This window comes from Fukomys damarensis, unplaced genomic scaffold, assembly GCF_012274545.1.
Source record: "Fukomys damarensis isolate Sample0158 unplaced genomic scaffold, DMR_v1.0_HiC HiC_scaffold_21, whole genome shotgun sequence".
NCBI lineage: Eukaryota > Metazoa > Chordata > Mammalia > Rodentia > Bathyergidae > Fukomys > Fukomys damarensis.
This window is the reverse complement of record NW_022900933.1, coordinates 31,045,171-31,065,644: the sequence shown is the minus strand read 5'-3', so window position 1 is coordinate 31,065,644 and position 20,474 is coordinate 31,045,171. Positions and strand designations below refer to the sequence as shown.

The 20,474-nt window shown below is 48.7% G+C and overlaps 1 protein-coding gene across 2 annotated transcripts in view; it reads left to right on the top strand.

Moving 5' to 3' along the window:
* The window catches only part of Ccdc88c (coiled-coil domain containing 88C), a 117,521-nt gene that overhangs the window by 40,215 nt on the left and 56,832 nt on the right, over window positions 1–20,474 (top strand). Inside the window, exon 4 of one of the 2 annotated variants that reach the window (XM_033766762.1) lies at window positions 8,604–8,673. In XM_033766762.1, the coding sequence (XP_033622653.1) occupies window positions 8,604–8,673 (70 nt within the window). Of the gene's footprint in view, window positions 1–8,603; window positions 8,674–14,560; window positions 14,733–20,474 lie in introns of those variants that run through there. The other variant, XM_033766763.1, reaches the window with a different exon arrangement.

The following is a 20,474-nucleotide window of genomic DNA, read 5'->3' as shown; positions in this document are numbered from 1 at the left end:
CTTCTGCCTCTGCACTTCCCCCATCACTCTTGCTATGGTCCTTGGTCCAGAGGCTTAGAACAGGTGCTGGCTGGCATCGGGTAAGACCTGTACACGAGGTAGCCCTGGTCATCACACAGGGCAGGTGTTCCCAGTGGCTGCCGGTACCCTTGAGGCCTATTCTTGCTGGTTCCCCTGGGTTCTTCCTGGACATGTGGTACATGCTGCCTGTCGGAGCTGGCACTTAGGCTCCTAAGGCCCAGAGAAGTGCAGGGCTCCCCTTAGCAGCAGCCTGCCCTTTTCCAGCCCCTCCTCCCCCTTCTGCAGGAGCCAAAGCTCCTTAGACACCATAGAGTCCCAGTTCTGGTCACAGACGAGGTTGTGGCTCAGAGATCACAGCAGGTTAAGGGCAGAGGCAGCCTCAGAGGCTTTGCTCCTACTTGTGGGGGTTTCCAGGTGCTGCTTCCCCATAGTTCTGTCACCTCAGCTTGGAGGAAATATTTCTTTCCTTTCTGTGAACAAAGAATGGTCATATATTTGTTTCTGTGAGCACAGCCAGTAGGACAGGAAGCTAGGAAGTATTCTGAGAAGGAAGTTTTCTCATTTCATAACCTCAGACAGGCCTTCAGATTGTTGGGCACTGGGACCCAGCACGGCCTAATTAGGGGAGTTAGTGCTCCCAGGCTTGTGCAGTTGGAACTTGTTTGAGGCCCTGGGGACCCCCAGAATGCTTGAAATGAGTAGAACAGATGGATTGAGTCTAGCGACAGCTTTCTGTGGCAGCCTCTTAACAGGAAAGCTCTTCATTACCCGCTGATTTTGCCAGGGCCTCTTGTCCTATTTGGAGGGGCTGTGGGGGAGCTGGAGGGGCCCCTGTACAGGTAGAATCACAAGCACGTAGCCACCTGCACCAGGCTCAGAGCAGGTGGCCAGGATGAACCATCACTTATCTTTCCCCTCAGCAGCTAACTTAGAAAATTGTGCTCCTGGTTGTAACATTTCCAGAAAAGAGGACTGTGGCTCTTGGTTTTGGGGTGAAGAGCCTGCTGCCCTCACAAGGGGTGGTACAGTGGGAGGCGGGATTTGTTAGGCTGGGGTGGCAGTCTGTGAATGTCATGAGTCAACATTGATGGTGTGAGGCAGACGTTGGCTGCAAAAGATGCCAGGCTTGGGCCACAGGGAGACAGCATGGTATGGGACAAGCTCACCTTTTCCATGGATCATACCCTGAAACCCTCTTACCAACACTGAGTTCCAAGTGCCCCGACTGGACATGCTGTCCTGGGAATGTTGGGAGAAAAAGAGGTGGGAACCTCTCTGGGGTAGGGTGTTTTTAGGGAGGAAGCATGAGGTAGGTGGGTTGGTTGATTGCCAGTGCCATGTTGTTAGACAGTTTTGTTTGGCTAGTAAGTTATTGAAGTATATGCAAGAAGCCCTCTTGGCCGAATCCAGGCGAGAGGTTTTGAGATGTGACATGCAGGAACATTGAGATGGCCTGAGTGTGAATACTGCAGTGTGTGTAAAGGATCTTGGATACTCCTCCTGGCTGCAGAAGTCCTCTGGGGTCCCTCATGAGTTTCACTTGCCTGCACCGTACATTAGGTAGTTTCTGGAGAAGCTGTCATGTGGGGTGGTCTAGATATCTCTTCTAGAGTGCCAAAAGGTGTTTGCATATATGTGGGATCTTTCCTTTTGGAGGTCACTTTTCTGTTACAGGAAGTTAGAACTAACCTTGTTTTGCAGTTTGTTCATAAAAGGATCACATTTGGGATTTTACAGTCAGAAAGCACTAGCATTTGCATTCAAACCAGAATTGCATATACACTTTGAAATACTTCCTTTAAATTTGTATTCATTATTCTACTTACATGAATTTCAATGGAAAATCATAAAGCAGATTCTGCGTTACTCCTTTCTTTTCCTCCCACTTTGAAATGTTTTTAACTTTTGCTAACAGATACAGCTTGTGAAGTTTAAGGAACATGGCGTCAGATTTTGCCAGGTTTTCCAAGACACAGGAAGTAACTCAGCAGGGGAAACAGCCGCCTTCACTGTAGCAAAGCAAAGTATTTGGTGTTCAGGGCTTTCTTGTCAGTATGGAAGGGAGGAGAGAGAAGACACTTCCTACACAAAAGAGGCTTTTAAAATCTTATTTTCTGATCTAATTTTCCCAGCTGTCACAATTAACAGCATTTTGCTGCCACTGAGTAGAGTTGATTGACAAGTAAAATGTGAGCAGTGCCCAGAGGTGGGTAGCCGAATCATTAGGAGTTCCCAGAGAGAAACTTACCTGCCTCTAGGAGTCAGGTGCAGGGAGGGGTTGTCCTTTGAGCTGAGCTGTGGGGGCAGAGCACCCTGGGGGAAGTGCAGAGTGCAGAGCTTGGGGGTGGTTTTTACATAACCAAAGGTTGACCTTAGGCTCACTCTGAGTAGTTAGGACATTTCTTGGCTCTGACCTCCTCTCTCTGGCTCCTAAGAAGTCTGCACAGCCCTGACCAGAAGCCCCGTGGCAGCACTCCGGGTCCTGTGGCTGTGCATTTGACTTCCCTGCTTTCCCAGCCAGGCTGGGAGCTCTCCACCCACAGCAAGGTGTGCAGGGGGTGTCTTTTGAATATCTGAACCCAGACCAGACCCAAAAGTGTGCTGGCTGCTCGCACAAAGTTGACATCACTCACAGTTCGGCTTTTCATATCTGACTGAGGGTGTGCGCAGGTCAACAGCAGCATTCTTTGTGGTTTTATTTTGTCTCTATTGTGGAAGATTGATTTTGCTGCCTGAATCGTCCTTGTCTCCTTGGCAACCGAGGGCCTTACTCTTCCTTCTGGCTGCGTCTGCTGCATGTGCGTTGTAACTTTTCTGGAGTTTCCCTCGCGGTCTTCACAGTGACAGTGTCCACACAGACCCTCACGGAGGGTCTTTCCATGCCCTTGCCTTCAGCAGCAGCATTCATTTTTGCCTTCCTGATAGAAGACTGAGCTTCAGTTTCATTTAAGGGGAGAAAAAGGTTTCTTCCTGTTTTTCATGAACTCTTCTTTCTTGATCCAGCAGTCCCTATTTCCAGTGAATATCAAAGCTAACCTCTGCCACACATCCATAAAAGAGTATTTTTACCTTGAGTCTTTTCTAGGACCTTAAAGTTTCTCCCACCTGCAGAGAAAATGGCCCTTCCGTACCAAGGATACAGTAATAGTAGTTGGGCCTGGCTCGGTGGGAAGGCTTTCTGCGGGACCCTGGGCCTCTGCCTTCAGGGCTCCAGTGCTGTGAGCGCTCTCTTCCCCCAGGGCTTTTGCCCTGTCCCTTATCACAGGCCTCCTGTGTTCTCCTGGCCAGCATTTCTTCTCCCAGCTGATCCAGGCTTTGTGTTTCCTGATAGGGATACTGGAGGTGCTGTCTCTTTTGGAGGGGAGGTATTTAAAAAAGTGATAATCCATCTCATTTGTTATCTTGGATGCGTGTGAATTGTGTCAGGAAAAGGTGGATAATTTTTTTTTCTCATAGCAAGCCCGTCCTGTTCACAGCTCACATCCCTGGTTAATAGCTACCTCTGACTATGGTTCTTAGTATGGGAATCCATGGCATTGGTGCTAAATTGTTTTAATTTCAGATGATATTGATATAGGGGAATAAATTCAACTCCCAAACCTGCTCCCAAACTCCCAAATGCAAGTTCGTTCTCTGCAAAGTCAAAGAATGAATTCTAGAAATAACAGAGATTAAGAATGGGAAAAATTTATTGAGAGAAAGATAGTTTCTAAGAGACAGAAGGGGGACCGGAAAATGGATTGCCCACCCACCCTGCTTTTCAAAGGTGTTTTATACAACAAAGCCATGAGGTGAAGTGGGAACAAAGTGGGATAAAACTATAAGACCCCATGGAAGACTACAAGTTGAGCATGAGGTGGGACAAAACCATGACCAACTAATAAAATTATAAGTACAGTCACCTAGGTAATACTGATTAAATGGAGATCACTAATAAATGGAAAACAAGTCAAGTACAAGGCATTTTCCATTTAGGGTATCAATCACTATTCATCTCTAGGGGAAGTAGTACCTCTTTTCCTTTTTATAGTGCTAACCGTTGAATGTGCCTCAGTTCTCCCATGTTGGCTCCTTGAGGGCTAGCCCTGTCTGACTGCCTACAAGATATTTAGATATGAGCGTATTACAGACTCTAGAAAAATGCTGGGAAAACTGGGTCTAATCCCAGTCACTCTGTTAAAGAACATTGTGGTCTGTCTCCTTTGAGATTTTCCCTCCTCTATTAAACATGGGTTTGACAATATGTATATGTTAAGTATCTACTTGGTGCCCCCACCTTTTTAAGCAGTACTGCAGATTAGAGCCAGGACCTTGTGCATGCTCACAAGCACTTTAGTGCTGAGCTACACTGCTACGCCTCAGGCCTCCCCTCCTTTTTGGAGAAGGATCTGGCTTAGTTGCCCAGGCTGGCTTCAAATTTGCAGTCTTCCTATCTCGGGCTCCCAGGTAGCCAGAATTCCAGGCGTGTGCCACCACACTGGCTTTACCTTGCTCTTTGGTTCATTCTTAGAACTTTACTGATGATTACAGAGCTGGTGCTGCAGGCCTTGAGATCAAGGCCTCGCTGCACTGTAAGCTCCACCCCCACCTCCACCCCTGCATGTCCAGATAGGGAAGCCTGGAATCCAAGGGACAGCAGCCTGCTGGGCCTGTTGACTCCAAGAGCAGACACAGATGCTGCCCCTGGGACCCCCGACCAGCTGGGCTGACAGATCCTTCTTGGCAGAGTCCCCTCCCTGTGTGTTTTGCCTCATCAGCTTGGTCTCGGGTTATTGATGAGATCTTAGATTTTGGATTTGAAGCTTGGCTGGCGTCAGGTGGGCTCTCTCTCCTTTTATATTAGAAAATGCTCCAGGGCACTCAGAACTGAGCTGCTTTTGCAAGATCCAAACACACTCTTCTCAGATCTGTTTTTGTCTTTGATTTTGGAGGTTTGTTAAAAGCGGTTAACTATCGGTGGCCCGTTCAGGATAGTTAGTCCACTTTCTTTATGAAAAGGAAAATCTGAAATCCGGGATTTCCCCAGCATCCTATAGGAGGACCTGAAAGTAAACCTATGTAAAGGGGAGAAGGGAAAGAGGGAAAGGGGTACAGACTCCACCTTCCTGCCTTTACATTTGCATCCCACCCCTACTGCATGCTTTGCTGGGATCTCTGGGGAGCCTGCACCCCAAGCCTGAGGCTGCTACCAGCCCTAGCCCGGTCCCTGGCGGGCAGATCTGAGAGCACAGTGCTGGGCCACCCTCCAGTGTCACTTGGCCCTGCCCCTCAGCAGCCAGTCAGGGTGGGACCAGGTGTCTGAGCTCAGCCTCCACAGTGGCTTTCTGTTCCAGCCACAACAGGAGGGCAGGAGGGTCCTCTGCTCAGCACCCTCCTCACGTCCCAGCCAGACTCAGGGCCTGGCCCATTGCCCTGCATCCCCACCACTGCAGCAGCCTCAGGGCACATTGCCGAGCTTTTCCTGGGGAGGACCAATGTGGGGAAACTCACAGGCCACCCAGTCCCTGCCATTGCTGATGGGCAGCCTCTAGCCATGCAGCAGACAGGGCCTCAAGATGTGGTCCATGTGTCTAAGAAGTGATTTTTAAAAATTAATTTGAATTTAAAAATTGATAATTTATGCAGAAGAAAGTGGTGTGTGTGTGTGTGTTTGTGTGTGGTACCAAGAATCAAACTCAAGACCTTGCCCTTGCGAGGCAGGCACAGCACCACTGAATTAAATCCCTAGCCCAGAAGAAAGTGGTTTTAAGTATCTTTGGAACAACTTGAGAATAGGAGAATCCTCCTGCCTCAGCCTCCCCAGGGCTGGGATTACAGGCGTGTGCCACACCACACCCGGCTCCTTAAATTTTATTTTGAAACTGTCAAGTTGCTGGCCTCTAAATTGTGATTCTCCTGCCTCAGCCTCCAATGTAGCTGATATTCAGACACGCACCATCACACCTGCCTGGAATCTACTTTTTCAACTGTAAATTTCATGAAATATACATACAATCTAAGTATTTCCAATGAAAATTTAACATCCACATTGAGAGGTGCGTATAAAATACAAACTGGATTTTAGAGGCAGTATGAAAAAGAAGTGAAATATCTGAGTAATTATTTTTATATTATGTGTTGAAAGAAGTATTGTAGGTATAGCACCTTCATTAAAGTGTATTATTAGAATACTTTCTCAGGCTTCATTTTCTTTTTGGGGGGGTACTGAGGATCGAACTCAGGACCTTGCTCTTGCAAGGCAAGCATGATGACACTGAGCTAAATTCTCAGCCCTTGCATTTTCTTTTTTAAAGAAAATGTGACATTAATGTGGCTGGAGTTATTTCTGGATAGCACTGGTCCCTGAGCCTGCTTTTGTGGCACCTGTAGCTGATGGTCCTTTAGGGCAGCCAGTTAATGACTTAGGGCATTTTTGACCATAGAACTGGTTCTTAAGAAACCAGTGGGGTTTTGAAAGGAAGATAATTTTTTAGTGGCTGACCTGGAACTCACTATGTAGTCCAGGCTGGTGTCAACCTCACAGTGTTCCTCCTGGCTCAGCCTCCTGAGTGCTGGGATTACAGGTGTGTGCCACCACACCCTGCTTAAAACATTATTTCTTTTTTCTTTTTTTGGTACTGGGGATCAAACTCAGGTCCTTGTGCTTGTGAGGCAGGCAGCAGAACCACTGAGCTAAATCCCCAGCCCAAAACATTATTTCTTAATTGTACAGATGACATGTTTCTTGTGGGAAAATGAGGAAGTATTGACTAAGTAAAATTAAACTTCCTATTTTGGAAGGAGAATACATAGGTTTTCTATAGCACTTTCTAGTGATACTTTGTTTCGACTAACATTGACATAAAATACCACTTTGGAGAGACCTTCAAAATTATTTCAAGCGCACAAAAAAAGCTGACTGCATTTATGGTATCTCATTTATGATACGGGACTGTCAGACTTGGACAGTAGCAGAAGATAGCAGCTAGGTTTGGAGAGGGGCTGCTGAGGGTCAGCAAAGATGACTGTGGCTCTCCCAGGGTGGCCTGGGCCCTGGACTGTCGTGTTGAGGCAGGGGAGGGCACTGTGTGACAGAACGGGCAGAGTTGGTGGAGACCCCCTTCTCCTGCCCAAGTTAGCTGGGAAGCATGGGGCACATCTGCCCAGTTCTGTGGGAGGATTCAGGAATTGTGGAATCCTTTGGTGACCAGGAGACAGTTTTTACGTTGACCTCTGTTCTGTGAGCCTGATGGATAGCTGAGGCTGTCACACAACTTGGACTTCCCTGCTGAACTGTTGTGACTTAGCAGCTGGCACATGCTTGAGAAAATATTAGCCGTGGCTGATGCAGTGACAGGATCCCAGGTACAGCAGAATGGCAGTCTCTGGCACTGTGTGCTCAAGTGTGGGTACAACGCATGCTGTAGCATCTTCCCCTACCCGATTTCCCACAAGGGCAGGAGCCACCTGAAGGCAGTGGGGGAGGATAATGACTGTTGTGTGACCTTTGAAAGGGTGGCCCCTCCTGACACACCTGCCGAGGCCCCTCTCTCACTTCATGGCGCCAAGGTGGCTCTGAGATATTCAGCTGGACCCTGTGGGCTTAGCTAGTGTGTGAGGACCCTGTTTCTCCACAAGTGCCATGGGCAGCCTACTGAACACAGACCTTCCCCATGTTATGCCTTGGGCAACTCCTGACAAGCTGTCTCTTGAAGGAAACACTTTTAAAAGGCACAAAAAGAGCTTTCTTGTTGAAGAATTTCTGTAGGGACCACTTAATAGTTATGAAATCTTCACCTTTCTTTGTCTTTTGTAAAATCAAACATGCATCTTCTGATTTGTGACAAGGAAAGCAGATTTGGGCAAAGAGAGGCCTGAGAAATGGGCTGGAAGATGCAGGTTGTGGGCTGTCCTCAGCCTACCCCAGGAGAGCTAGGTGTGGTGCACACCTGTAATCCCTCTGCTCTGGGAGGCTGAGGCAGGAGGGTTGTTAAATTCAAGCCTATCCAGGCAACTTAATGACTTACTTAGACCCTATTTCAAAATAGAAGGAAACAAAAAGGTCTGGGAACATAGCTTATTTTGAAGACCCTGGGTTCAATCTTCAGTACTGCCAGAATAGAGGCTGCAGACGAGTGTGTGATGGCCTTCTTCCCATTACTGACCCAGATGAGCCCCTCTCCCAGAAAGTCACTGCTAAGAGTAGCAGAGTTCTCCATATGTTTAGAACTTAGCACTTGGATTCTGAATCATCATGTTGTAAAGGCTTGGTAGCCTCTCTTAATTTTTGTTCCCTATTTTAATTGTACAAACTCTACAGTAAAAATAATTAAGGATATCTTTTAAAAACACGCCATTCATCTTTTCAGTCTTTGTACACATGCAGATGTAATTTTTATTAGAGAATGATCAAGGCAGAAGTACTGTTAGTCTTTGATTTTTCATGTACACTTATATCTGAATAGTCCTTCCTATTACCTGGTATCTTCCTAGTTACTGTTTAGTGCCTGCATACTCCTCCAGTGACTTGATTGACTGTAATTTACTAAATTGTTATTTCTGGTTCCTGTTCTTAATGGTATTTCCCCGCTTTGTCTCTGTAGGAAGTTCTCCAGCAGCTGATCGTAATGAATTTGCCCAATGTTTTGATGATTGGCAAAGACCCACTGTCTGGTGAGTGAAAGGCCCCCTTGGCCCCCCATAGTGTCTGAGCAGTGCCATTGGCTTTGGACAGCTGTTGGCCACCGAGCTCTGGCTGCCAGCTTAGAGCCACACAGTGAAAACACGTGATGGTTTTGGTGAGATTTTAAAGAGCGGGTTTATTGCTCCAAGGCATTAAGCCAAGAGCGTGTTTATTCCTTAAGAAGGAATCTGTCCCAGCCCGTCAGATGTGCACACAGAGGCAGATGAAACCACTGCTTTGTCCCTGCCTAGAAGGTGGTGTTTAGGTGTCTGAGGATGTTCTCTCTGGGGCGTTGGCAGCCCAGTAAAAGTGGAATCAGATTCCACAGTGATGGAGGGAGGTATCTTAGGCAAGAAGTGTCTTCTTGGGGAGCTCACATCTGTCTTTTGCTGGAATCCCACCCAAGACACCTTTCTCATGCTCCATGATAAGAGCTCAGAAGGATGTGGTCATTTACAGCTTACCCTCGTTGGACTCTGAGCGCTTACCAAGCAAGGGCTGTGTGTCCTCTTGGTGTCTGAGGTTCAGTGTCAGCTTTAAGCTTCCAGAAAGTCAGAGCTTAATTTGTACCTGCCAGGCAACTCCTTGGTGACTTAAAAGAGGGCAGCAGGTTGGCTCCCTTCCCTGGGCATCCATGGCTCATAACATACATGCACAGGCCCTGGGCAGACTTCCCTGCCGGCTGGGTCTCCCTTTGTTCCATGGGAGTCCTCATTAGCATATTAGGACCCCTCGGATAGGCGAGATGTCAAGGAAGACAAAACCCACACCCACAGGATGGAAGAAACCAGGGATCCCAAATGTTGTAGGCTTTTAGGGAAGGGACCGAAGCTTCCTCCTGTTGGCATCTTGTCACCCTGGTCTCAGGGGAGTCTGGCTGTCCTTTCTCTGCCTGTGACAGTAGCAGTAGCCAAGTTGCTGTGAGCGGGAGGAGAAGTACACCGAGTGACCAGACAAGAACATGACTCGTAAGAATCAGTTCTCCCTTGGTGCCCCGTCCAGGGTGCCCCAGCAGCAGCTTCCTTATGCAGGGTGCTCTTTGTGGGCTCCTGCCCACCACGTGTCTACCTTTTTTTTTTGTATGAGCCCAAGAAAGATGCCCTTGGCCTCCTGCTGGCCTTGTGTGTGGCCCCTGAGCACTCCCTGCCTGGCACTGTGTCCCTGCCAGGTACACTTGAGCCACCTGGTGGCTCCTTGGCAACAGGCAACTTCCCCACTCTGGGTGTGTGTCCCCCTCACCGCCAGCTCTGCCTTAGGGCCATGTGTTTTCTGGCTTTATTTCAAGGTTCCTCCACGGAAAGGTGGAGGATACCAGAGCAGCCCATCCCAGCCCTGGTGTGGGGCTGGGGACACTTGGGACCCTTGGGACTTCTGTATAACCTCAGCCCAGCAAGACTGCTGCCTTCCAGGTTCATTTGGGTGCTGGTGTTGATGGCAGGATGAAGGCAATCCCCAGTGAGGTTGGGAATTCGAGTTTAGGTCTCCTCTGCTCTGGAGACGTGAGAGACTCATTCTGGATCTCTCAGGGAGCCTGCCATGCTCCAGGCACTGAACACAGATTCATACATGGAACAGGGCTGGTGCTCAGTGGTAGAGAGCATGCCTACCATGCACAAGGCTCTGGGTTCATGCCCTGTAAGACACAGACAGACAGACAGACAGACACACACACACACACGAAACAACCATGTGCTTCTGGGATGTGGCTGTATCATTCCCATTTGTAGATCAGGGTTATATTTATGAGCAGAGACTTCCAGGGTTTCAGTGACAAACCCTTGGTCACTTGGCCTGCAGCAGAGCAGCTGATTGGAAGACTGAGCTCCTGTCTGTATCATGCATGCATGACTGCTCTAGTATTGGAACTATAGGCAACTGCCAATATTCAGTCTTTGTGACCTACATTTTGGCAGAGGTGGATGCTTCAACCCAATAATAAACACATCCTCTGTGCCCCACCCAGCCACCCTGTCACTTGTGTAATGTGCGCACCCTCTGGCCGGTCCTCTTCCACCCTGATTGTGGAAGCCTCTTCCTTCCTATGGGATATCTTCCCCCTCCAGAGGTGGAGAGATTGTCTGTGTGCAGAGAACACAGGTTCCCACCCCAGATCTGGCACTGAATGGAAATACCTGTGGATAAGGGAATGCTGATTTTTAAAAACGGCTTCATTGAGGCATAGTTTGTGTACTTTAAAATTCTCCCATTTTAAGTGTATGCTCCAGTCATTTTTATTTCATAATTATGAGGAGTGATTGAAAAATATGAACAGGTTTTTTTGTTTTGTTTTGTTTTTGTTTTTTGATATCAGGGATCAAACTCTGGTCCTTGCGCTTACAGGGCAGGCAGTGGAACCACTGAGCTAAATCCCCTGCCCCCACTTAAATTTTTAAAAATACCACAGTAAAAGGCAACATTGCCATTAAGCTACGTAAAAATCTTGCCTCTTGTTTTGAACACTGACCCTGGGGAATGAGCCCAGAAGTGGCAGGGTGTCAGATCCGTGGAATAAGGTGTACAAGGACACAGTGTAATGTCTCACCAGCCTGCCCCTCTGTCAGATAGCGCATGGCAGTGGCATTCACCACTTTCTGGTCACACCTCACGAAGACATGAAAGCAGCTTCCAAAGCTGCTTCAGGTGGCTAGAATGATGGGATAAGTGTATTCGAAGTGCGGGGGATTTCTTGAGGGGCATTAATGGTGTCTTTTATAGTAATAATCTTTTTTTTGAGACAGGGTCTTGCTATGTAGATCAGGCCAGCCTTGAACTCACTATGTAGCCCAGGCTAGCCTTAAACTTGCAACAATCCTCCTGTCTCAGCCTCTCCAGTGCTGAGATTACAGGTGTGTGTCACACACCCAGCTAAATTTTTAAAATGTAAATATTGAGTGTGTATTTTGATCATCTCTTATGTACAGAGTTGTGCAGTCCTCACCCTAGCGTAGTTAAGAGTGTTGCAGGGAAGCTGGTTCGCAGCCACTGACAGGTAACTGGGCGGCCGGATGTCAGTGGGACGGGGAGCAGAATAACACCCACGTCCTCTCAGGCCCTGTGGGCTGGCTGACGTGCTGGCCCACGGCCTCCTCAGGTGCCAAAAGACCAGAGCTGGCCTGGCTCAGGTGCACAGGGCTCAAATGGGTGGGCTTGAAAGGGCAGGAGCCACTGGCGAGAAGACACAAACATGAGTACCAGAGGCAAAGAGGTGTTTACAGAATATTGTTTTTAGTTTTAAATTTTAAAGACAGATGTGTGGAGCATTTTGTGTTTCTTTTTTTTTTGTGTGATTGCCTGGGGTGGAGGGGGTGCATGTTTCCCTCCATCATTCTCACATTTGTGGCAGGGACATTTGTACTCTTTTTTTGGCAGATGCTGACGTTGTGCTGTTAATTATAACATTTTTTACAGTTTGGGGTTATGTTTATGTTTTGGGTAAATATTATCACAGTGGAACCAGGTCCCAGATTCCAGTAGAGATTCTTATCCACCCCTGCGGCCTCTCCCCACCAGACCCCTCTCCCCTGCTGTGAGACGATGACACTTTCCTGCCCTTGGACCAGGCAGCATACAGGATGCTCAGGACTGAGGTTGTAGGGTTCCCTGTGTCTCACCAGCCAAATCTCATCTGTCTCTTCCCAACGTCCCTTCCTTCAGCCATGCACTTGGGCTCTACCTTTAGGATGTGCACAGGAGCTGAGCTTTCCTCTGCCCCACTGGCGCCCTCCTGGCCACCACCACCTCTGCCTCACCGCTCACAGTGCATGCACTCCCAGCGTGGCTACCCAGTACTGCTCTGCTGAGACCGCTCACTCTTCTGTCCCTGCTCCTAGCACCAAGCCTGTGTTTGCCTGCTGCACCCTTCCTCAGGCACCCACGGGAGCAGCCCCAGCAAGCCCTGCTCACTGCCAGCTGCTCAGTGTGTGCCCCCATCCTCTTCACCCTGCTCTGCAGGCCTTTTTCTCACAGTGCCCATCACTTGTATTGCACCAACCAGGGGACTTATTTTCCCACATCCATTGCAGTGCTCCAGTGCATTGTGCCATTGTGCAGTCTCCAGTGAGGGCAGGAATCGTTAGGTTTTTGTTGGCACTGTTAGTGCATCCAGTGTGGATCAGTGCCTGGCATATAGTAGGTGCTTGGTAAACATAGCATAAGTGCTAGAGGCCCACTTCTGCCTCCTTTTCTGTCCTTTCCTCACTTTGTGCTCTCTTAAACTGGGTCTCCTTACAGCTGTTTAACCATATGCTCTCATAAGAAAAAAGACCAGGTGTCAGTGATCAAGGTCAAGTGAGAGTCCATCCCTGCCCAATGCCAGGAATGTGTCTCTTCCAGGCCAGAGATGGCCCACTGAAAGCCGCACTGCCTTGCCGGCTGTGCACCCATTTAACGTATGTGCGTCGTTTATTCTACAGGAAGCCGTATGAAGTCCAAGAGCTCATGCCTGTTTTGTCTGTGAAATGAGGCGGTTGTACTGGAGGAGAGCATTGTTTTCCCTTCCAAGATTTGTATCAAGGTGAAGGGGTGGTTTGTAGACTCGTAAACTGTGGAGCCCACCTAAGTTATGTAGACTAGGAGGAAAGGAGACTTACAGGTGCAGAAACCCAGCCCAGAGAGGGTGAGAAGTCCTTCCAAGATGCATGGTGTGTGGGGGTCCCCTAGGTTAGCAGGTATTTACCGCTATGAATTTTGCAGGTCGCTATAATTGTGGATGATTGGCAGAAGGACTGGCTGCCACCATTGTTCTGCCTGGGGAAATTCTTGCATTCTAAAGACCATGTGAGATTCCAGGATCCCGAAGAGGGGCTGTGATCCTGGGTTTGTGCTCTGCAGGGCCCTGTCTGTTCACACAGCTGGTACTTCACAGGAAAGCCTTGGGGCTTTATCATTGTTGCTCAGTGGTCTGGCCCTCAGTCCTTCATGCCCTGCTTCACATGATGGCTACAGAGTGACTTCTCATGGCACTTTTTAAGGGTTACGCAGAATGCCCAAACATCCTTCCTGTCCAGCTAATGCAGGACGTTGCTGCATGTTCCACTCAGTGTCTGATCTCCCAAAGAGAAGACCGGAATGCCATGGCATCCTTCCTCATCTTGCTGGCCGCCCATGGCCAGAGGCACACAGAGGAGCTCAGCCCAAGCCTGGCACCTAGCATTCAGTGACCCTGGGGAGGCGGGTTGCCTCTGCTCAGGAAGCCCCATGTGTGTTGGGGCAGGGCAGGGGAAGAGTCCATAATGATGCAGGGTGGCATAAGAGTGTGCTTCACAGCATGCAGAGGGGATGGTGGGTCTGCCTGTAAGGTTCCTGGAGGTTGTGTGTGGGCAGGGCTTTGAGGATCTCTGAACGGAGAGGCAAATGTGTCCGGCAGCTTTCCATCACTGTAGCAAACATCTGAAGTGATGAGCTTACAAAGAGGGTTTATTTTGGTGCACAGTTTCAGAAGTTCTAGTTCATGGTCAGTTGCCCCTGATGCTTCAGGTCTCAGAGCCCAGGGCAAAGCAAAACTGATCACCTCAGGGCCAGGAAGTGAAAAAGAGATAGAGAAGGAGCCAGGGTCCATGATCCCCTTTGAGAGGACACCCCAGGGACCTGGCACTAGGCCCTGCCTCTCAGGCTCCGCCATCTCCCAGTTGCGCAGTCTAGGCATCCAGCCTCCAGCACTCAGGCCTCGGTGGACCCTAGATCCAAGCTGCAGCAGGGAGGGGAGACTGGAGAGTAGGATTTCAGGGTGGAGAGAGGCTCGAGTCTAGGCTTTGGTGACAGCAGAGGCAGATAGAGCTCCTGAGGGTTCCCGGAGTTCACTACCTAACTGCGCAGTGTTCTCTCATTCCCTGCCCAGGCCTCTGGTTCCATGGTAACCTCCCCCTCCCCAAGCCCACACTGCAGGGAGTGGGTGGGTGCCATGGCTGGGAGGTCGAGGGCAGGCTGTGTGGAGGGCTGGAGACCTGGCGACCTCCCCAGCATCTGGAGGGAAGGAGCGAAGGGCTGAGACTGGTGTGAAACTGCTCTTGCTACCCAGATTGCTCTTGGGGAAGCTGGAAGGGCAGCCAAGGTATGGTGGGCTGGGGACTGCCTGGAGTGAGGTGTAATTCTTGTGTTCTTTCCCTAGCCCTTACTTCTTAATTTTGTTTCATTTCTTCTGGCCTTTGCTCTCTAATCCTACTTATTTTATTTTTATTATTATTTTTGCAAAAACCATAGGTCTTTTGAATGAGGAGAGAAGAAATAAGTTAAAAAAAAAAACAAAAACAAAACCTAACCTTGCAAGCATTTTGATTATTTTTGTATGTCCTCTTTGGTCCTTGGGAGAGCAGAAAAGCCCCCAGATGCTGCTCCAGACAACACAGTGCCAGGCCGGCCTGCCCCTGGTTTGGGGTACTTGCTGGTCCCAGCCTGAGTCCCCCCGCCCCATGGTGCTGGAGGGGGGCACTGAACTGGAAGCCAGGGCTTTGCTTCCTGGGAACATGCAGGGCTGGTTCCCTCCAAGCACACTGTACTCTGGAGGTGGCCCTGTGGCCAGCCGGGTCTGCCTGGATACCGGGCTTTGTTTTGTAAACTTCCCGGCAATGGCCTGTGCCCAGAGAGCTCTGCTGACTGCAGCGAGCACGCTATGGCTTCCAGCGGGACTGCTTTTTGCAGCGGCGGCCATCCGAAGAGGAAGAGGGAAGAGATGTTGTTTGTCAAAGGTCTTCTGTTCACCTGTGCCGTTTGGCCTGGGGCTTTGTTGGGAGGGACCTTTACTTTGACCCTCTCCTGCCTGTCCTGCACCTTGGCGTGGCCAGCTCAAGCTCTGATCTCAAGCTGAAGCTTTGTGGTTGATGCTCCTTTTTGTCTTCTTTGATTTTGGGTGCTAGGAAACAGATTTGCTCTCAATTCTGCGTTCTTGGCAGGCTGACGGGGAGGGAAGTCATTTTGGTGTTGCTGGTGTTCTGAAGCCTGATGTAGTTTTAGATTGTTTTGCTGTCTCAGCTGTCTTCTGTGTGCATGGTGGTGCTGGGGAACTCATGGGGGAGGGACTGACTTGATGCAGGTGACAGAGACACTGCACTGAGGGGCCCTTGGTCCCAGTGCACTCAGGAGACCCTTGCATTTATTTCCCATAAGCATGTGGCTCCATGCCTTCATGTCCACAGCTGATAAACATTTGTTGAGTGACTAAACAGGTACGGGAGTGCCTGGTTGCATTAATCCTTGGTGAGGGCCACATGTGGTAACTTCTGGGTGTAAGGAAGCTGGGTAAGAGATTCACAGGGGCTGCCCCACCCTACTCCCCCAGAATGTGAGCCAGTGTGCACAGGGGCCTGTCTCCTACCCTGTGGTCGTGGCAAGGATGTTGTGGGGGTCTCCTTGGGCTGTCTGCATTGCTCCTCAGTAGGGCTCTGGAAGGTGACCTGGCTGTTCCTTGTTACCCTTTGGTAACCTGAGACCCTTGGAGGGTCTGCAGGCTGTTTCCAGAGCACGTCTGGGATGTCCCTATATACAGGGAGAAACAGCTTGCTTTTTTTTTTTGTACCAGGCATCAAACTTGGGACCTTGAGCTTGCAAGGCAGGCGGCAAAACCACTGAGCTAAATCTCCAGCCCTGAGAGCTTTCATATTGAAAGTGCTGTCCATAGGACAGCCCCATCATCGTGCTTAGGAAATGACTGATTTTTAAACAAAATCAAGGAAAGCCGATAGTGATCCACCCTAGCATATAAGTCAAACAAGACCAGAATGTAGAATTACTAAGAAAAACATTCTTATGTATCTTCTTGCAAGACAGGAAACTGAAACTCGTTGGTCTCCTAGGTACTTGATGGTAACAGTAATGTCATTCAGCAAATACTGGTGAAATACCTGCAGAGTTTGTGTGTGGGGAGGGGAGGGGAGGGTGTAGGGATGGCAGACCCAGGACCAAATCTTTGTTCTGTGACTTGGCCTCTCTAAGCTGGGCTCTTCTCTGTAAGATGAAGATAATGATGCTGTCCTTTTGGATTGCTTTGGGGTAAAGAGGAAGGACAGTGTGCTGTGTGTAGGTGCAGTAGTGGTGGTCTGTAGGGCTGGGGGATGGCAGCTCAGCTCTGCAGATCAATCCGTCAGGCCTTCCAGGTGTACCTGGCTCAGACCTCAGTCCTGAGGTTAGCAAGACAGGAATCAGCTCTTCTCTGACCCTCGTAGGTCAGATAAGCACAGTGTATCCTTCTGGACTTCTGCAGGGCAGAGGGTTGCGGTTGGTTTGGGGCAGGAAGGGCTCCCTCTTGGGAAGTGAGGCTTGCCTGCCTCATCCCGAATCCCTGGCTTCATGCCTCAGTCACCATTTAGAGTTGACAGGATTAAGTTTCTGTATCTAGAAACCAGGACCACATGTGGTAACTTCTGGGTGTAAGGAAGCTGGGTAAGAGATTTAAATGTGTCCTGAACATTTAAATGCCTACTTAAGAGAACCAGAGATGCTGTACAAAACATTCTCCTATATGAGAAACCCAAAGTGTATGTCATTTAAGAGCAAAATACAAGGTGGATAATAGGAAACGGGGAGATAGATCTTTCGCCAATGGAAGAGGACAGAGAGATGGCGGGGGAAGGGATTGTAGGGTTGAGATATGTCGAGGACATGTACCAGGTCCCCACAATGAATGCAGTGTACAGATGTGTTCTAATAAAGATTTAAAAAGTAGAGCCCAAGGGGGCTTGGGAGGTTTTGTGTAAGTCAAGGAAGATGGGTTTTGTTGTGTGTGCCAACATCCTTCGAGGGGCAGTCTGTAGAGTCCTGTGTTTAGAAGGAGACAACCCAGTTCCACACTAAGTAACAAAATGGTATCATTGACTAACCTTGTCTGCCACAGATTTAGGGTTAGACAGGCCAGGAATCTCTTTCCTGCTTTAATCTAGCTTCCACATTTTAGAGGAAGGTGTACGTCATAATTTTCCAACTCTCTTTTTGTTCCTGTGTCTATGCTTTCGATCTGTGTGATTTTAGAGTTTCCCTTCAGTGTTGGGAGTGGTGGCTATAAACATGTCACTCTAATGCATCTCTCAAATCAGCTTCTCTGCCTTCCAGACAAGCTGGATGTTCAGCTTCTCATCCTGCCCAGAAGGGCTGGGCCAGGATTCTTTGCATCAGGACTTGGGGAGGCAGGTAGTAAGGTTTTTCTTAGACTCAGCCACTGACCCAGGCTGTCTGGGATCCCCCTGGGGATCCCCTACACTTGGTAGCCCTTTGCAGATTCAGAGGGTGTCTAATGTTTCCAACCCCCCAGGGGTTGCTGGTGACTCACCTGTCATAGAAATCCACATCCTTTCTTACCCCACCCAGTTCTCACTCTGAAAGCCCACTTCAGGAAGCTTAACCACAAAGCATTTATAATTTGAGAAATCTTATGTCTAGGCCTTTGCCTATGCTGTTCCCTGGGCCTCAAAGCCCAGCTGTCCTCGTCCTGGGTCTCAGCCCAGTCTTTCCTTCAGAAAGCCTTGCTTGATTGTTACCGCAAACTTGAAGTCCTTTTGCAGTTACTATTGCATTGAGCGGCCTGCTGGTCTCATGTCTGTCCTGGTCCAGCTGCTCTTGGACAGCTGCTCACAGTGGTCATGCCGTCAGGGCCCCACACGTAGTAGACACTGTGCAGGGCGTGGTTCATGGCCTGGTAGATTGCATTGCTGAGCTGATCTTGTAGCAGGGATCCAGCAGAGTCTTGTGCTGTGTTTTGAAACTATTCAGAACCTACAGCCAGGTAGATCGATGAAAATAACTGTGCTTGCTTGCTACAGAAATCCTCAAAGAACTGCGCCTTGGCTTCTCATAAGAAAGCAAAGAACTACTGCTGCTTGCTCCCCCAAAGGAATGAGGGTCAGGTCTCGGATGTGGTTGTTAAATGGAAGATTTTTATTTCCTCAGCCCAGGAGAAAGAGCAAGGCACTGGATTTTAAGCACCGTTTTCATTACTGAGGTTTTTGTTGTTGTTGTATGTTTCCTCATGAAGACTTTTCTGAACTTAATTCTTTGCCTTAAAACCTTTTTCTCCTCCCTGTGTGACAACTTAACACAAGGAGCCCACACTTTTCTAACTGCGTGGGATCAGTTTTAGCTTTTCTCTTGATGCCTGGTGGCTGTTGGGGTGAGTGAGCGGCCCAGGGTGTTGTTGTGGATGATGCAGGGTTGGAGGAGTGGAGCCCTGGCTCTTGCCCAGCGGCCTCTGTGAGTCTTCCTGCTCTTCAGCTTGCAGAATTCTAGTCTCCTTGCTGTCAGAACACCAGCTTCTGTTTTTGCTGCTGGCAGTAGGGCTCTTTAGCACACACTCCCGCTTTTAATTTTACTCATTTTCAGTTGACAGATCACAGTTGCACACTTTTATGGGGACAGTGTGTTAGTTGACCAACTCTGGATACTTGGGTCAGCCACCATCTCAAATGTTTATCCTTTATTTGTGATAAGAACATTCGGTTCCCCCAATTCCCCCCAGCTATTTTGAATGTCTGATGTATCTCTGTGTACTAGAATACCGGGGCTCATTCCCCCCATCTAGCTGTGACTTTGTCCCCATTAACTAGCCTCTCTCCAATGTTTTAGTCTGCTTGTTCTGAAGGATAATAGAATTACATCCTTTGGGGACTCCGCTGTGACTAGAGTACATAAAGATTTCTGCATGGGCTGCTCTGAGCCCTTAAAGCACTTTCTCCCTTTGTCCTAGCTCAGGTGGTTATGGCACCAGGTAAGTGGCCTGTGCAAAGGGGTGTCACTGTAGGAAGACAGGCCCCAAAGACTGGGAGGGGTCTAAACCTGTTAAATCCTCCGAGGGCATGGTAGAGGCACTTGCCAATGGTCTGTGGACCCTCAGAGGGAAGGAATAGGGTTGGTAATGAGGGCTGGGCCAGACAGGGAGCACAGTTACTCAGATTCAAGGCTTTGTTAATACTTGGGTGGGCACTCCTTTTGCTCATTACCAAAACTGAAATGAAGCAGCTCATCAGTCATTCAGTGTTAATAGAAAAGTGTGTCATTGTGGTGATCCGTGATCTATGGATTAGAGCCTCTTAGACAAAGAAAAGCCTTCATGTAAGACAAAAAAATAGGACATGGAGAATTTTTCCATTTCAAATATTAATGAGTTTCAGCAATTGGGATAACGACACAGGCTTAGCCATAGTTCATTGATCCACTACTCGGAAGCTCTGATGTGTCCTGGAGAGCAGGGATGTGGCCCAGACCCTGTGGAACAACCACCTGAGCTGCTCCTGCCCACCTCAGGCCAGGAGCAGGTATGGCTCTGGTTTGTGCACCCCCAGCTCCCAGTTCTGCAGCTCAACAGTGATTTCAGTATTGAAGGAGAAGATGTATTCAGCTATGTCTCAGGGGAGGGGAGTCAGGCAAGGGTTACTTGGTTTTTCATACATTCCCTGTACCTAAGGGCCCACAGTGAACCATGGCATGAATTCTTGGGCCAGAAGTTTGGTTTATATCCTGGCAAACTTTAGATTGATAAATTGGGCCAATTTACACAGGGTAAGTGGGTATTCTGAGTCTTTCCAAAGAATGGTGCTGTTTGTGCCATGCCTCCATTTCCCAAGATACAGCAGAATATGATGAAAAAGGCAGAAAATCGTAGCTTTTTTTTTAAATTAAAAGAGAGCCCCATACATCTACCTCCATTTTATAGATGTGAAAACTGAGGATTGGAGGAAGAGTCGGCATTCCTGTGTGACCAAGCCAGGTTTAGAGGCAGGTTTTCTGACTCTGTGTAGGAGAGTGAGACAGATAAACAGATGGAGATGCATTTAGCCTTAAATATAGTCAAAGAGAAACTATTTAAAATGGT